This window comes from Vigna unguiculata, chromosome 6, assembly GCF_004118075.2.
Source record: "Vigna unguiculata cultivar IT97K-499-35 chromosome 6, ASM411807v1, whole genome shotgun sequence".
NCBI lineage: Eukaryota > Viridiplantae > Streptophyta > Magnoliopsida > Fabales > Fabaceae > Vigna > Vigna unguiculata.
This window is the reverse complement of record NC_040284.1, coordinates 26,911,300-26,928,327: the sequence shown is the minus strand read 5'-3', so window position 1 is coordinate 26,928,327 and position 17,028 is coordinate 26,911,300. Positions and strand designations below refer to the sequence as shown.

The 17,028-nt window shown below is 32.0% G+C and overlaps 1 protein-coding gene across 1 annotated transcript; it reads right to left on the bottom strand.

Moving 5' to 3' along the window:
- Positions 1 to 8,003: 8,003 nt before the first annotated feature.
- Positions 8,004 to 13,753, bottom strand: LOC114187916. The gene is made up of 3 exons (XM_028076331.1): positions 13,352 to 13,753; positions 11,963 to 12,720; positions 8,004 to 8,796 (listed from the first exon to the last, which is right to left on the bottom strand). The coding sequence occupies exons 1-3, from the start codon at positions 13,751 to 13,753 to the stop codon at positions 8,415 to 8,417; spliced, it is 1,542 nt and encodes a 513-aa protein (XP_027932132.1). The 3' UTR covers positions 8,004 to 8,414.
- Positions 13,754 to 17,028: the final 3,275 nt, after the last annotated feature.

The following is a 17,028-nucleotide window of genomic DNA, read 5'->3' as shown; positions in this document are numbered from 1 at the left end:
TATATAATTTTTTGATTTCGATGATATCTTTGGTTGATTTTGGTTAAGGTATGATGAATGTGTTGGAAAAAGTTATAGTGTGTGGTTGGAAAGTAGTGATGGGTGTGAATGGAAAGGGGGCAGAGACAGTAAGGTGTGTGGTGTGAAAAGAGGAAAGAGCGAAAGAGGAGTGGTTTCATTTTGTTTGGTTTCATTATTTTGGCTTCAAGAGGCAGCAAAAGTCTTAAAAGTTGAGACAGAGAGAGAGAAAAAAGCATGATGGCATGGCCAAAGGATAAAGTTTTGTCATGTCAAATCGGCATCATTGTTTCTTCTACCACTCCTCTGCTCCATTATGGGAATAGGATGCTTCCTCTTTTTTCTTTTTCTTTCTATAATTCTTCCAAAAAATGCAATAATAATAATGACACAAGATTTTGGTTGCTGGGAAATAAACGAATTTTAAAAGGATGCCATGCCCAATTTACAAGAAAGTAACTGCTTAATTTATGAGAAAGAAAGTGATGATGAATCTTTTATTGTGTTTCGATTAAAAAAGAATAATCAAACATGAGTGAATAAATAAGATGGAAACATATTTACTTAATATCTGCACCTTACTTTTGTGTTTGGACATTGATGGCGGAATCTACCATTTATAGCAACAAAAGTATCGGTGGATAGACGTGTCCAATCTGCAGAAATTTAGCAGATACGTAGACAGAAAAAAAATATATTATTCCAATGTTTTTAAATTGGTAATAGATATATGTAAATGGAAATATATATATATTTTTTTATGAAATTTTATGTTGTGTGAAAAAATGAAGATACCAATAGCACTAGGTTGTGTTTTAATGTTTGAAAGTTTTGATGATTGGTATTATTATTAAAGTGGTTGCTTAATATGGGTTAGTGAAAAACCAAAGATCCATCCTTTTCATTCTCTCCTAACTTTATCTCTCATCTTTTCCCAATTCTCAAATTCTTGTCTTCTCACTTCTCTGTCACACAAAAGAAAGGGAAACTATAATTTTACTTGTACTTCTCTTCTCTATTTCGGATCCAATCATTCAAATCTTCACATATATCCCTTCCTTTTTCTCCTTTCCTATTCAGTTACCTTTTTATTCTCTCTTTTCTTTTTTTTCTCCCTTTTTCTTTTTCAATTTTCTCAAGTCCACCACCACCACCATCTTTATGCTTTTTCGAATAAAATCCACCCCGGTGCAAAAGAGTATAACACACGCTTTTCCTAACCATGCTTTTTTCCCATCACTTCAATATCTTGAAATCAAATTTATCAAATTGAGATATGAAAAAGTATAAATAAATAAATAACAGGAAGTACTAGGAGTGTCCAACACATATGTCTGTGTGTTTGCATGTGTTGTTGGGCATTAACGTCAGCATGTGTTCGCCAAGTAGAATCTGACACATCAGAATCAGACCCACCCTACACTCTGACACTATCTCAGAAACCCCACTAACACAAATTCTAGCAACTTTCCCTTCACTCCAAAACACCACACCAGACATCTATCACACTACCCTAGACACTTTCCTAACCTAATTTTTTACACAAGTAAACAAATATTCATTTTTGTATGTAAAAAACATTATGGTATCATGCACACTTTCTCTAATGCCCTTAGCCATGTTTGTTCCCACCATGATATAGGCACAAGAAGACAACAACCACTGCATCGATGCTCCATTTCATCGACAAATACAGGTGCAGTGAATTTTACATGCCCAATGGACACTTGCCCAACCTTGCAATCAAAAGTTAAAATCACTTTACAGCAAACAATACAGCTATTGTTCCTCAGAGGTTTCCACATATTTTTAGTATGTCTTTTTCTTGGGAAATTAGTAGACTCTAATATGCTCCTATAGACATCACTCCATTGAGTAAATGAATTTTGTTTTACTTTTTCATTTCATATTTTGCACTATCTTTAATTTTGGATGGGATATCCACTGCTGAGTTAACTAAAGGATGTTTACAAACATTGCAATAAAAAAAATTGAAATTAGTTAAAATTTGTATTATATGTCAATTTTCCATGTAAGAACTTTTATCTAAAGATAAAATATTAAGTACAAAACAGATATTTTATCTTCATCCATAATTTGATCAAATAAATTACAATTATAAATTGATGAATGACAATAGGTGTAACATCATAATAAATGTATACCACCCTAGAATTAAATATACTATATTTCAATATATTCCTAATGAATATGGTGGGTGAACAAAATGCACGAATTTAATAAGAAAAAGGATTGAGTTTTGTTTTACAACGGTATAAGGGATAAAACAAAGATGAGTTTTGAGAAAGTCTATCCAATAAAAAAATGTGTGTGTGTGAATATGAATATGCATTATAAAAATAAGAGTTTTTTAAGAAAACTCTACTTTGTAGAATGAGATGAGATTGAAAACATAGACTTTATAAGAAAAATTTGATAAATACAAAATGCAGTCAGTTACTTACCAGTGAGATTTTGCATGTATTATCCAACTATTAAACAGTAACATTTTAAAATAATATATTTTATATTTGTAATATTAAAGTTAAAACAAGAAATATAATATGTGAACCAGATAGTATATCTTATTTTATATTGTTATAAATAATTAATAAAATAGGTGTACATATAGAATTGTGTGATTAAATTAAAAAATATATGAGTTAAATATCTGTAATTATTTTTTACATGTTATTAGATTAATACTTCGGTTATCATTATAATATTTTAAAAGTAACTTTTCAATGTTCAGGTGCATTGGGTACTTATAATTGGATGGAACATGTTTTTTTTCATTTTTCTTTTGCTTGAAAGTAGAGATGCGACTCATCAATCAACAATGAATCTGATTTATATTTTCCCTATTCCTGCTTTTTGACAAAAATCGATTTCCAAAATAAGTCTAATTAATTCAATTCAAGAGTTGAATTTCTCGTCTTTTATAAACAAACTCAATTTGGTCCTCTTTTATTAGGATTAAAATCAATACATTAAAAATAATTCATTATTTCATCTATAATCCTTTAAAAATTTAGTATGAAAATTCTTACCAGTTTATCATGCATTTAACAAAATCTACACCACTAATATTAATATTTTTTATGGGTGAATATCGAATCCGATAGTTCTTTGGATTAAGAAAAAAAAAATAATAATCCTTCATCCATTTATCCAATTTTTTTAAACAGTGGATTGGATGTTACGTGGAAAGATCATGAACACATAGGATCAGTTTTATAACACCTTTCTAATAATTACTTAAAAGGTGATCACATCATTTCTGATTAATTCGCGATGATGATGTTTTCCCTTCTCATTTTCCCATGCATACAAGTCGGAAAAAATTATAATTCTAACTATTAGAATTAATATAAGATATATTATGTTAATATAATATTATTTTAATATCTTTAATATTTTGTTTATGTTATCATTATCAATTATTTTATATATTATTTATTATATTCGATGATTTACAGAGATTATGATTTTAATGTATTATGTATATTAAAATACATAATATAAATATATATAAATACAACGTCTATCTACAATACAAATGCACATATTTACGTAACAATGTTCCTCCATTTTATTTTTTTATACATATTTAATTACTTTTTCAACTTACAGATAAACATATAAAAAGATGATTATTTTTATAAAATTATTATTACCCAGTATGTTATTAGTGATGATAATCCACTGTGTGCTTATTCATTTATAACAACAACTAATTGTGATATCCTTCACCATTGACATGATAACATGGTTTTTGAACTTTGACAGAGGCCATTGGGTTGAAAATTTGCCTTAACATGAGATGTCTGGAAAACATGAAGAAATGTATAAAAAGAGAGAGTAGTAGTACAGTAGTGGTGGTATTCATGGTCAGAGGGTGATTGAATTGAAGACCAACTCGTTATCCAAAACAGAGTGGGTAAATGGGAATACTCATAAAACAACCTCAAACCAAACACCAACAACATCCGAGGACCACTCAGCATTGGAAGTTGGAATGCCATCTAGAAACGAGCACCAAACCCAGGAAAAACGCCAAATACAGAATTAAGAAAAGAAGCAAATTCTGAATTTTTTTCCTTTTTGAATGAAAAAATGAAATCTTTTTAGGAGAATATAATAGGAGTGAGAGAGAGAGAGAGGAAAAAACAAAAGTGGAGATTAGGAGAAAGGGTACGTAAGATGGTTGTGTCAGGGTTATGAAAGTTAAGTTGGGGTAATCCGAAAAATTATGAAAGAAGAGGACAAAAAATGTTGAATAGATAGATAGATATTAGTATTATTGAGTGTGTGTGTGTGCATCGGGGAATGGGTTGTTTTGGCTTTAAGGAGAAAGGGGCAGGACACGATGATGATGACAATAATAATCTGGTTGCTGCTGCTACATCTGTTACTACTGCTATCATGAGTTAATGTTTTCAAAGTCTGGTCAGTGGGGTTGGTTTCTGTGTCGCAAAACTCATCAAATTAAACTCTCCTTCAAAATCCAAATACCAACAACACTTCCTTCTTGCATTCTCTTTCTCCGTCCCCACTCACACCACTCTCTCTCTCTCTTCCTCTTCTTTCCCTTTCAGTTTCATTCACAGTGCACAAATCTGCTGTCCCCCATAATCATCATCGCAAAGGATTACCCACCATTAAATATATGTATTTTTATCTGCATTTTCTTTTAGATTTATTCAAACAGAAAGAGAAAGCAGATATATTAAGAAAATCTAAATTTATGAATTATATATAGTTCAGGAGTACTATAACTGTCAATAATGACATGTGAGCAGAGCACATATAGGAAGAGAAAGATTTGATGATTACGTAACTTAATTACAGTTCATATATCAAGCAAAACAAAAGTTGAATCATCGCCGAAATTTTGTTTGTAGTATATTTTCAAAAAGAGAAAAGAAAATTAATATAAGATTATAACTTTTCTGATAATTTTGTCGTAAAAACTAATTGGGTATGTTAAGCGCATAATATATACATGTTTACTTGACTAATCTATGCATATCAAAAACATAATCTGCTTCAGGCACGTGTTGTCGAGAAAAGGAAAAAAAAAAACCCATTTTATTGAAAAGAACGTTTTTTCTCGTAGCTCACCCTAGCATTACGAGGCATGCCGAAATCGATGTAAACCTTGTAAAGCTATGAACCTAGCTGTGATATATATACACTGCATGTAGACAGCTATTGGAACAGTGATACAATGAAATGTATTTATAAATTAACAATTTAAAGATTTGTAAATTATTAATGAAGAATTTGGCAACTTCATTTGAAATAATCACAAAAACAGCAGATCGCGGATTTTAAGGAGTTTGCCATGGCTTCTGGTGGTGCTTCATGAAACTCCGACACACTTATCAGAATTCAAACCCTAAGATTAAATCATCGTAAAGGTGAAGCCTATATAGATACTTAATTATTACAAGGTGTTTAGCTTTGTATTGAACTTAAATTTTCAGGTAATTAAAAGAGGGAAGGAGAAGGTGTCGGTACGTGGAAAAAAGAACAGTGAAGAAACAAAAATGAAAGAGAAAAGTGGAAAATGGAGAGTAACAGTAAACGTGACATGACGTGAAAAATGAATGGAAAAAGAAGAAAAGGGAGTGATTGAAAAGTTGACCAGAGAGAGAGCAATGAAGATTTTGCACAGTGAAGCAATGTTGTGATGGGAAAGAAAAGGATTGAAATTAGAGTAGTTGGTTGGGTCTTATCATGTTTCTGCCACGTTTCCTACGTTGGACGCGGTTTCAAGTTTCAACGTCAACATTATCAAATTCTTCCTAAATTGTTTAATCCATTGATTTCAAATCCTTTGACTTGTTACTCCAACACAACACAACACAACCCCCACAATTTGGAATTCCATGGCTCAACAAAAATGGCAGACCCAACACATAAGTTATCTTATCTTTTTAATTTTTGGGTCACACTGTGCAATTAACATCAAACCATGTCACTTCTGTCACAATCATTAGTGGATTTAATTGTTCAGGACTTTTCTGAGATGGGCCCTAACGTTTCTCATTCAGATATTTACCAAACTCACTTTTTTTTTTCTTCTATTTTTTAATATACATCACACTTTCCTTGTACCTACTAGAGTCCATAACAATTAACTGCAAACTGCATTAGGCCATCAATAAGTTTCAGATTAGCTCAGACTAATGACTTCAAATCTTTCAAATTACAAATCACATTAATTAATTATAACTGATTGCAATGTTTTATTTTCAGTGTAACTAACTACAAGTGCATTAGGTCATCATTATATATCAAATCAATTGCAATTGCTACCAATATTTTTAGTAATATCTTTGCATACAAAAATCCGATAAACATATAAAAACGGACTCAAAAAAGATACATGGAGTCAAAGTCAAAATTGGAAACTATGAATGAAATGTGCAGAAAGTTTAGTCCAGAGGATTAGGCGTGATCATTAGTCAAAATTTTCAGAAGAATTAGCAGATTCTATTTTTCCAAGCACTTTTTTTTTTCTTTAACGTGTAATTTGGTGTCTTATGTTGCTTGTCAAAAATTGTGCTGGTAATCATAAATGCTCAATTGACAAATTTACAAGCATACAAAAACAATGATAATTAAATCGTTGAACCGGTCCCTTCTACGGGTCAACTATGCAATTAGTGAATGGTTTTCACATAACTATGTTTGCAAAGATTTAACATCACTGTAGTGCATCTAATGATAAAAACATAAGATAAAAGAAATTACATGAACATGAATTGTTTGTGAAACAAAAACTCAACGAGAGTTTGGAAGCTAAATTCTGGTTTGTCTCAGGCTTTACTACAGTCACCATGCAGGTTTTGCTGGTTTCTCAAATTGTATTTGTTTTACTGAAAATTGTTCTCTGTTTCTTTGAATCAAATTCATTCGTTGTGGAATTCCTCGTACAACATGATACCTACCAAAGATAGCTTTCATCTCACAAAAGTAATAACATGGTGTTCAATATCTGTAGAGTGTTTCATGTTATTCAAAGATGGCTTCACTGTATGTGTGATACACTTGCAACAAGGTCAAATTAACATTACTAAGTTTCATCATTGTTGGAGATTGTAATCATCACTCATCCATGATCCATCTCTGCCTTTATTTTCTCATCTTAATGATGTGGTTTGACTGAGTGTGAAAACATAAACTTTGTGTAAACCAGCTGCTATACTTTATCTGCATCTACTTTACATAAGCAACCTTGCGATTTTAATGGCGATTCGGGTATGAGTTTCACCTTTAAAACTGAACAAGTTAAATAATATACAGCTAAAACACCTTACTATTATCAATGAAGAAGTTTTATGGATTGGATTTTTCTTTGTGATTCAATTCTAAATAGTGATGTTTTCATCAAGAATCTGACTAGCTTTTATGCACACATTTTCAATGCAACCATATTCCGAGTAAATTTTCTCCATTTTATCACGTGCTAGCCTTAATCTTTAAAAATAGTATAGGCTAAAAGCGTGCAAGTCCTATTCAAACTTTTGGCATTCGAGAAAAATTGTTGCCGACTTTTTTCCATCTTGTGAGTTTGGTAAAAACATTTGGGTGTGATTGAAAGATTTAAGAACATGTTAAATTCGTGTAACACATGCGTGTTTCAAGATTTAATTGCGAAATAGGTGACTTTTGTGTTTGTTAAAACATAACTCATCCTTAAATTGTAGCCAGCAACATTTTTTGGACAAGATTATGGAATGCAACTTTTAAGTACTAGTTAGCATCTCTCCCCAAAGGATACTATTGCTATTTGAATTATCTACTGTTAAGGGATTTTTGAAAATGATCCCTTTTAATTTCTATACCTATCATTTCAATTCTCTTTAATCTTCATGTGTATCTTTTTTAATATCATTCCATCACTTTTGTCAAAGTTACAGATTGAAAATGATTAAAAATAATATGTATGAGAACTAAAATAGACAACTCTCATGTGAAAGAACTAAAAAAAGTTTAACTATAAAACCCAACCAAGTAGTTTGTTTAACATTATTTTCAATAACAAGGAAAAGGGTGTGACCAAAATAAAAGTCTAGAATTCTTTTTTTTTTTAAATTTGACTAACACTATTCTTCCCAGTCAAAAAAGAAGCAAAGATGTTTTCACTTCCAAGTTTCCCCTTTTTTTCTCTTTCATTAAAGGAAGAGATTCTTCACCAAGATATACCTTAGGTCAAAGATATCCAAGTGGAACAACATACAGAAATTCCATGATGTAAATGTGGAACACCTCTTGATGAAAAGTGGACAGAATCACAAACTCCTTCTGCAACCTCTCAAAACTTGAGTTGAGATTGAAAGTTGATGAACTTATTAGGTAGAAAAGTCTATGATCTATCACAGTTTTCATTGAATGTAATCTTCGTAGTAGTTGTCACTTATCACAGACACAAATCTCTCTAGCCATGGAAGTTGATGTAGATCCTTCATGGGGTCTACATAGGAATCTGTACAGCGAGGAGGAGACTGGTAAGGATTGTGGTCACTGAGGCTGAAACCGCCGGCCAGAAACCTCTGAATCAGCGCAAGCTGTGATCTTTCTTGGTCCGAGTATGCATCCACGATCATGGAAAGAGAGTTGAATGTCTCCCATGCCCATTGTTCTGATTCTTGAAGAGAGTGTGCCACTGAGTTTTCTGAGTTATTTTCATCCCAATATGCACATTGGCATGTCTGTTGCCCTTCTCGGTATTCCGCACCACAAGAATAGCAGAATTCATGACCACACCTGAAATGAAGACAAGAGCATAGAAAACTATTAGAAAAGCTTAAGTATGACAGAGCTTGCATAAACTTGTGGTAGTGAGATTCCTAGTAAGGCTTTTTGTTCTCTTCTTGATTCCTCTAGGAACAGAGCTGATAGATCAGTTTGACACTTCATGTTATAGTAATGAAGTTCAACCAGACTTCTAAAGTTTTCACCAATCAATCATATCATCATTATCCTAGACATACAGCATATTTTAGATCCAAGAACAAAGTTGGCAACACAAACATACACATCAATCGACTTGAACAAGAAATAAAGACAAATACAGAAAAAGAATGTAATAAATGAAAGTAAATGGATCAAAATTTGAGAAATATAAACCGATAAAATGATACTGGTTCTAAGAAAAAAAAAATCTTATTATTATCCAATATGGAACTTCATGTCGAATTAGTAATTTAGTATCAATATGGTATGTTTCATGGAAAATGGAGCAATGGGTGATTTGCACATAGTTTGATGTATGCCTCAGCTGAGGCCATTTTACTGGTCTATAATTGACCTGGGTAAACAGAGCATATCCTTACAGATAGACCCAATTGATATATTAGTAGTAGTTTATTTCATTGATTTGCACCAGATTCAAATGAATATCCAACATCTAATTTTTGGTTTGATCATCTACAGGACCACCCTTCAATCATCTTATCCAACTACCATCTTTTGAATGAAGTGGATGTGAAAAGGGCGTGGATTAGATTAATAATTACAAGCAAACAAAGGGATAATTGACACCCCACTGTTGAGTGTGATGAGCTACATAATGGAGAGATCTAGAAATATAACCTCCAAAAAGCCAAGGAGAAGGTCCAATTTTGACCCCCTTTTGAGCAGAAAGTCTATTGGTTTTTCCAATTTAACAGAGATAGAGGTTCAGTGCAATAGTCAAGGATTGATGTAATTTAACTGATTCATTCCATTTTGGATTTTAAAAGTGACCCTTTATTTTAAACTTAAATTAAGTTTTAAGTTTCTTATAAATTTGGGTATTTTCAATTGAGTCTCAATTAATAATTTTTTTGCTTACTGAATCTTCAAAATTTAATATTTTTCAACTGAGTCCTTGTTGATTAATTTTTCCATTTAACACATTGTCGTGATCTTGATCATGTCATCTTGCTTACTAGTTAATTCCACATGTTAAGAAATGCGAAGTTTTGATAGTTTTCAATATCTAATCATCCTACGATACCTAGATACTTTAGAATCAATTGGTTTAATTTCATTCACAGCGTTTGAATTAGGAATCTTAATCATGTAACCATGATCCACCTTATAGTCCTCAGCCTGCATATTCCCTTTCTTAGGACTTACTGTTGAATAAGCCTAAAAAAACTTACAACTTTGATGCAGAGCCTATCACAAACCCACATGTTACTAGTCTCTAACACCGATCCAACTTTCAAAATCCATTTAACCAAATAGAAGATTATCTTGGAACAAATCCTACTACGAATTCGAGCAGGTTTCAGCTTTGGTTTCAAAAAGCCTACATTAGCTTTTTTGGAATACAAAACTGCTTCCCAGTCCTAAAACCTGACCCACCTCTGCCCCCAGGGTTGATCCCTCCCCAATTCCAAATTCATGTAGGAATGTGTTACTTGTGCTAGCCATTTCATATTTTATAATTTTCATAACAACATTAAACATGCCAAGAAATAGATAGTAAAGGTAGAGATGTTAAAATGGGTTCAAACCTGTGAGCCAACCCAGCTCACAACATGGTTGAGCCAGGTTGGGATGGAAAAATTCAACTTTTTCAGATGTGGGTTGGGTCCACTTAACCCTCGAGTTAAACAGATTTGAAACGGGTTAAAAGTGAGTTGACCCGTAATCTACCAACAACAATCCTTTATTATTACCATTTTTTCATAAGTTTTTTATTATAATTATTTGCTGCTTCTATTTATGTAGGTGATCCTTTTAAAGTCTAGAATGTTGTTCAATAATATTTAAATTATTTGGATGTTTAATTTATTTGTTTGTCAAATTATTCATGTTGGTATCTTTTTTATCATGTTTGGTGGAATAGGTTAATATCTTGATTCTACAGTTATAAAGAAGAGTCAAGTCAATCCACTTTGAGTGTACTTTGATGAATATATACAATAAATTGGAAGAACAAAATATCCTTAAGTTAGTCAACCCGTAGTAGATCTAACCGAATTAAAAAATTTCTAACTCACAAAAAGTGAGCCGAGTTGAGCTAATTATTTTTAAATCAACCTGTGTGAACCAGGTTGGTCCACTTTGATACCCCTAAGTAAAAGATTACTTTCTATATTTATATAATTCAAAACAAACTGATCACATCCCTCCCTGCCATATGGCACAACCTATTAGCCATTTATCATCTAACAGACTCATTATATATTGCAGAGACAATTGCGTTTTAGTTTTTTGCTTCAATTGTTTTAAAACTATTTGGATTTTATTTTTTAAAAAAGAAAAAGAAGTTCATCATTCTAAACTATGCTCACAAATTGTACACGATTCAAGCATCCAGTATCTACTTGTTACATAGAGAACCAGATCAGTTTGATTCTGCAGCATCAGATCATGGATTAAATTGAATAGACTATTGAGCAATCTCAAACTAATACTGAGGTGACAAAATTGCACACGCACACATACGGAGTTAATATAAATATGTTCAGGCCAAACAATTATATTTTACTTTATCTCCCTTAAGCTCGGACCTACTATCATTTAGCAAGATCACACTATCAACCAATCGCTCTCTCTCTCCTGAGTCTAAAAATTGTCACTTAAACTATTGTCAGTCTTTATTTACTTCAAAGTTACAATACATTCAGATTTCAAATGTTCTAACACTCAAACTGAAAATTAACTAAGGCCTGGAGATTACAGAGACTTTCATTTTACCTTTCTAGTGCACAGAACTTCCTCATGCATAATAATAAAAATGAAATGAGACACCATAAACAAACAAGGAAACAGAACTTGCATACGACCCTGTTTTAAATAGGCAGATCCCTCTCTCACTGCTTAACATGTAAATTTCTATAATATATTGCTCTACTTTCAATATACTAGTTTGACAGCATACATCCAAGCAGAATTCTGGTTTGCAATATAAATAATCAACATTTTTGTATCTTACCAGCATGCCATGTGGTAACAGCCTTGAGTAAGTTCAATCACTGTACGACATTGCTGACAACGCTTCCACCTCTTATTTTGAGCAAGACGGTGCAAGGATATGTCAGAAGCATCCCTCTCGTCTTCTGACAGATTCTGGAATTCTAGACAATTCATGGAAGAATGCCAAGGAACCTTACAGTCCACGCAGATAAACCTCTTACAAACAGGACACTCGAGACAAGAATTGTCAGACTGACTAGATGAACTTCTAGCTGATACACATTCAAGAGTATCCAGGAGAACAGAACAATTTGGAAATGGACAATAAATTCTATCTGAATGGTCAATATCCGCTTGGGAAAGGGCTTTCTCCAGGGATTCAAATGAGGTGAATGGAAGAAAAGACCTGCACTCAGTTGCAGAGATGCAATACTTGCACCCCGGTTGAGGGCATTTTATAGGAACTTGAGATAATTGTACTTTACCATCGGCATAGGCCCTCAGGCAATGTGAACAGAATATGTGCGAACATTTCAGGGTAATCATAATTTGCACTGGCTTGTCATCACAGCAAATAGAACAATTCTTAAGCAATCTCTCACCATTTATGGGGAAAGTGACTAGTCCAATAGCTACTTTGGCAAAATGCAGTGGCTGCTCAAGATCAGTAGAGGGTATAAGCTTTAAAACAAAATCTTCAAAATTATTGGTAAGTTCCAGAATCCTTTCTCTCAATGCCAACAAAAGAGGCATGTCCATTTTTTTCCCAAATGTTATCTGTCAAAAGATTCACATGCAAACGGAATGATAGTTAAAGAGAGGTGATCTGGAAGTACCCACAAAAACACATTACAGAATCATAAGAGGTTAGTCGCACATTTAGGATGTACGCTATTCTAAACATTTAGATCTTAAACATGCATGAAAACTATTAAAGTCACCTTTTTCAGCTGTTATAGAGAAGGGTTAATTGCAGCTTAAATTTAATCATGGTATTTGCTGTTCAAACGGAATCACAGTGTGCCTGCTATAACGCATACCTCTAAACTTTCTTATATACAGGCTAAAGAAACAAAAACAAAAAGGATACCCAAACAAACAAAAGATAATAAGTAAATAACAGACATGTCAGATACAGTATGAAGATAAAAATTAAGAAATGAAAACACCATTGCATGTTTGTGCAAACCCAACAATAGCGTAAGGCCTAAAGTAAGCACACAAGATGATTCTTATCTCAGTGTTCATCTATAAAAGGAACAATAGCACAAAGGTATAGCATGCCAATAGATGCAAACATTTCCAATTGTGGCATCCCATGGTTTCTAGATCTTCGTCAACTTATGAAGAGGCCATAATCATATCATAAAACAAACAAATGTTAAAATCAAAGACTGAAAATGCTAACCTGATCATGCAACAACTCAGAATCTGTGAAAGCATAAACCCTGCGGATCTTTTTCCGCACAGCTTCCAGCAAACCATCCAAGAGTGCCAAGTAGTCAACCACAGACTCCTCCGCATAAAAGTCAAGTTTTTTCTGCACCCTTATAGCAGGAAGCCCTGGTGACCTTTCCATTACAACTCCAATTCCAGAAAACCCAGAACTTGGATTTTCAAACCCAGCCATTGACAACCCCTTGAAGAACATTTTCACTGAAAATTCATCAAGTTCGTCCTTCAACCCTCCCACCAGAGCCTCCTCAGTCTCTTTCCACGCTTCCTCGTTTTCATCTCCACAACAACTGCAAAACTCATCTTCCTCCTCCTCTCTTCCAACATTAACACCTAAAACACCCTGATCCCCCATTTCCCCAACAAATCACCCTCGGAACTTCAATTTCCCATTACAACAATTAAATAAACCCCAGCCCGACCCATTACCAAATCGATCTAAAAGATCTTTCTTTTTCACATATTACAAATTTTCACATCAAAATAAAATAACCCTTTTGGGAAGACTGTGAGAGCAAAAAGAAATCAAATAAAAAATGGAGCGAGAGTAGCCATTGACTTTGATCGACGGTAGGTAACTAAACAATGAGAATAAGAGAAGAGAGAGAAAGGAAAAGGGTATCATGTAAAAGAAATGAAGCTTCGAAATTCCACACTCCTTATCTGGTTAGAATTTGATGTTATTATTCTTTTGAGCAGTGATTCTCAACCAGTGCCTGCAACAGAATAAAAACCCTAATAATCTAAAAGACGACAACTTCATCGGCTTAACAACCCTTCTTACTCGGATTAATTAATATTACTCTTATTTATTAATTACTAATTTGACATACCCATCCAAAATAATAATAATTAATATAAAAAACAGCGAATGAGTGCGTGTGAGAGAGAAAGCACAATGCCTTGTTTTCGGCGTATTAGTAACTAATATATCATTTTAATTTTGACTTATTCTACAACTTCGATTTATTTTGGATTATTATATTTGAAATATTTATTAATTATATTAATCCTATTTTTATTTAATTCTTATCATTCTTTTCCGTTAACGAAGAGTTGAATCTCAAATCCTACTCAAAGGAACTAAATTTAGTTCTCTCTTAAACCACCTTTTTTCTATGATTAAAGTTTAAATTTTATCTATTATTTAAATTTTGAGACTTTTATGTAGTTGAACTCCTATTCAAAAATAGGTTTATTTCAGAATACTATTTACATAATTTAAAAACATAATTATAAAAAGTTATATAGTTAATAATAAATATGATTTATATACCATTAAAAATAAATTTTAACCAATGTCCTATTATAAATAGAATTTTTTATTGCTCTCGTATGATATGTAATGAGAAAAAATAGTTCGTTTATGAAGGCTAAACTTAAAATATTTTCTAAATTTCGAAAAAATAACGAAATTTGAAATAAATTTTATTGACGTGAAACGTTTGTCTGGCATAGCATAACTTACGGTTCCTTAATCACAGACGACATAAACACGGTCTTGCATTCTCCTATGTTTGCGGATTCCACTGCATGTACAAAACTACTATTTCATTTCAATCATTTTATTTTTCTCTTTTATTAATCATATTTTGTAAATTCAACTGTATTTAATTTAGTTTATTGTGATTTTAATTGGAATAATACTAGATATTACAATGACAATATTTTGATCCATCAATTGACTCTCTCAAACTATTCGATTTAGGCATTGAAGTATGGTCTTAACGTTTTCTGGATCCAAGGGAGAATAAATAAATAAAAATATATTATATGAGCAAATAATCATGTAATATTATTAAACGAACTACATTTACTTACATAGAAAGAATGGCATGTTTTTACTAAATTTCAAAAGATATATTACTTTTTTATTTAATTACTTTTTTATATTATCGTCTGTTATTTTAATTGTATTTTCTAGAAGAAAAAAATACATATAAATACATGTTTACTAGGTATGCGTGACAAATATATATATATATATATATATATATATATATATATAAAATTTATAATAAAAAATTTTAGTCTACAATGATTGTTTTAAGTTGTAAATGACATTCATTATGAATGACCTTAATAAACTTTAGTTATAAATAACTTTAATTATGCTTAAGCTTGTATTTTTTATTGCTTACAAATCGAGTTAAATCATTCTCTTAGGAATTATTGTTTTGAAATTTTGGTATTTAAACTTATATATTTAATGTATTATGTAGGTCTAGGATATAGTCTTACAAAAATATATAAAAATCTCAGAAATGACAATATATGGCTGGAAGTCTGAATATATGATGAAGATTCACAATGTTATCTCCATTATATATCTCCAGCACATAATAATATATAACAATGTTCTTACTTTAATTATTGTTAAAAGTGATTTATAGCAACAATTATTATGTTCAACAATAATTAAATCATTCTCATTAAATTTCACTTATGACACTTCAATGAACTCTATCATTTGTTAGAAGTCTCCACAAATCAAAAACCTTTTGCGAATAGTCCTTTTAGAGACACTAACAATCAAACTATGACACCAAATGTTAAGTAAACAAATATATGAAAAACTCACCATCAAAAACAAACTATTAAAAAAATAAGCACAAACAATTCACTGATTATGTTATGTTACCAAATACCAACTTAGACATCATATAATATCAAAGTACTTTGTTTCAACATGATTAGGTGGCCAAGAAAAAGAAAAGAGGGTCATGATAGATAAAGAACAGGTTTTGGTAGCATGCGTTATTATAGAATATGAACACCATCACACACTTTGATTTCCACAATCACCAACACCATGTTAATAAAAATAGATAAGCACAAAATAAAGTCACTTTTTATCTACCTTTCAATTTAGTTTCCTCGTGATAACAATGGCTTGTAACTTGTATTTCAAGTGCTGTCTGGAAGTGTCAACCAGAAGAAAATTTCTGAACCGAAAGGTTAGGTACCTCACATAATTATTATGGGACCAACTTTTATATATAAAATGAAAGATTCACTGCATCACCTATACCAGTAGCTTCATCCCTCAACTGCAAGTCACCATCCAACTCTGTTATGGCTTCCTTTGTTATTAATTTTTGGCTAAAGATTACACTTTCTATGCCTTTTTACACACATCATTATACTGACATGAATACTCAAGTCAAACATGGCTGTGAAAAAAAATGATGAACTACAGGAATTTGGAAAACAATAATGCAGAATATTATTTCATTCCTTTTGGAAAAAAAAATGTATGAATTGGGTCTGGAGGACCTGTATGAATCTCAGGTTGTATTAACAAGGGAAATCAAATTCATCCTTTTATGGGATGAGTTCTTTTTTTTTTTCACCAACTTCATTTGCAGAAAATCATTTCTAAAGATGGAATTTTCCACTTCCTGCGAAAGAACTAGAAGAGGGTCCACTTTTTTTTCTTTAATAAACTAAAGGGCAGACTTTGTGTTCTCTTAAATGTACAACAAAAGTAGACACGACCAGAGCATACAGTTATAGACCTTTCCCACACGTGAACCCTATCCACCAACTGTAGACACAAAATGTATACAGAAACCAAAACCCACCCTTTCGTTTTTTAACAACCAAACACTGCCAGACCTGAGAAACTTG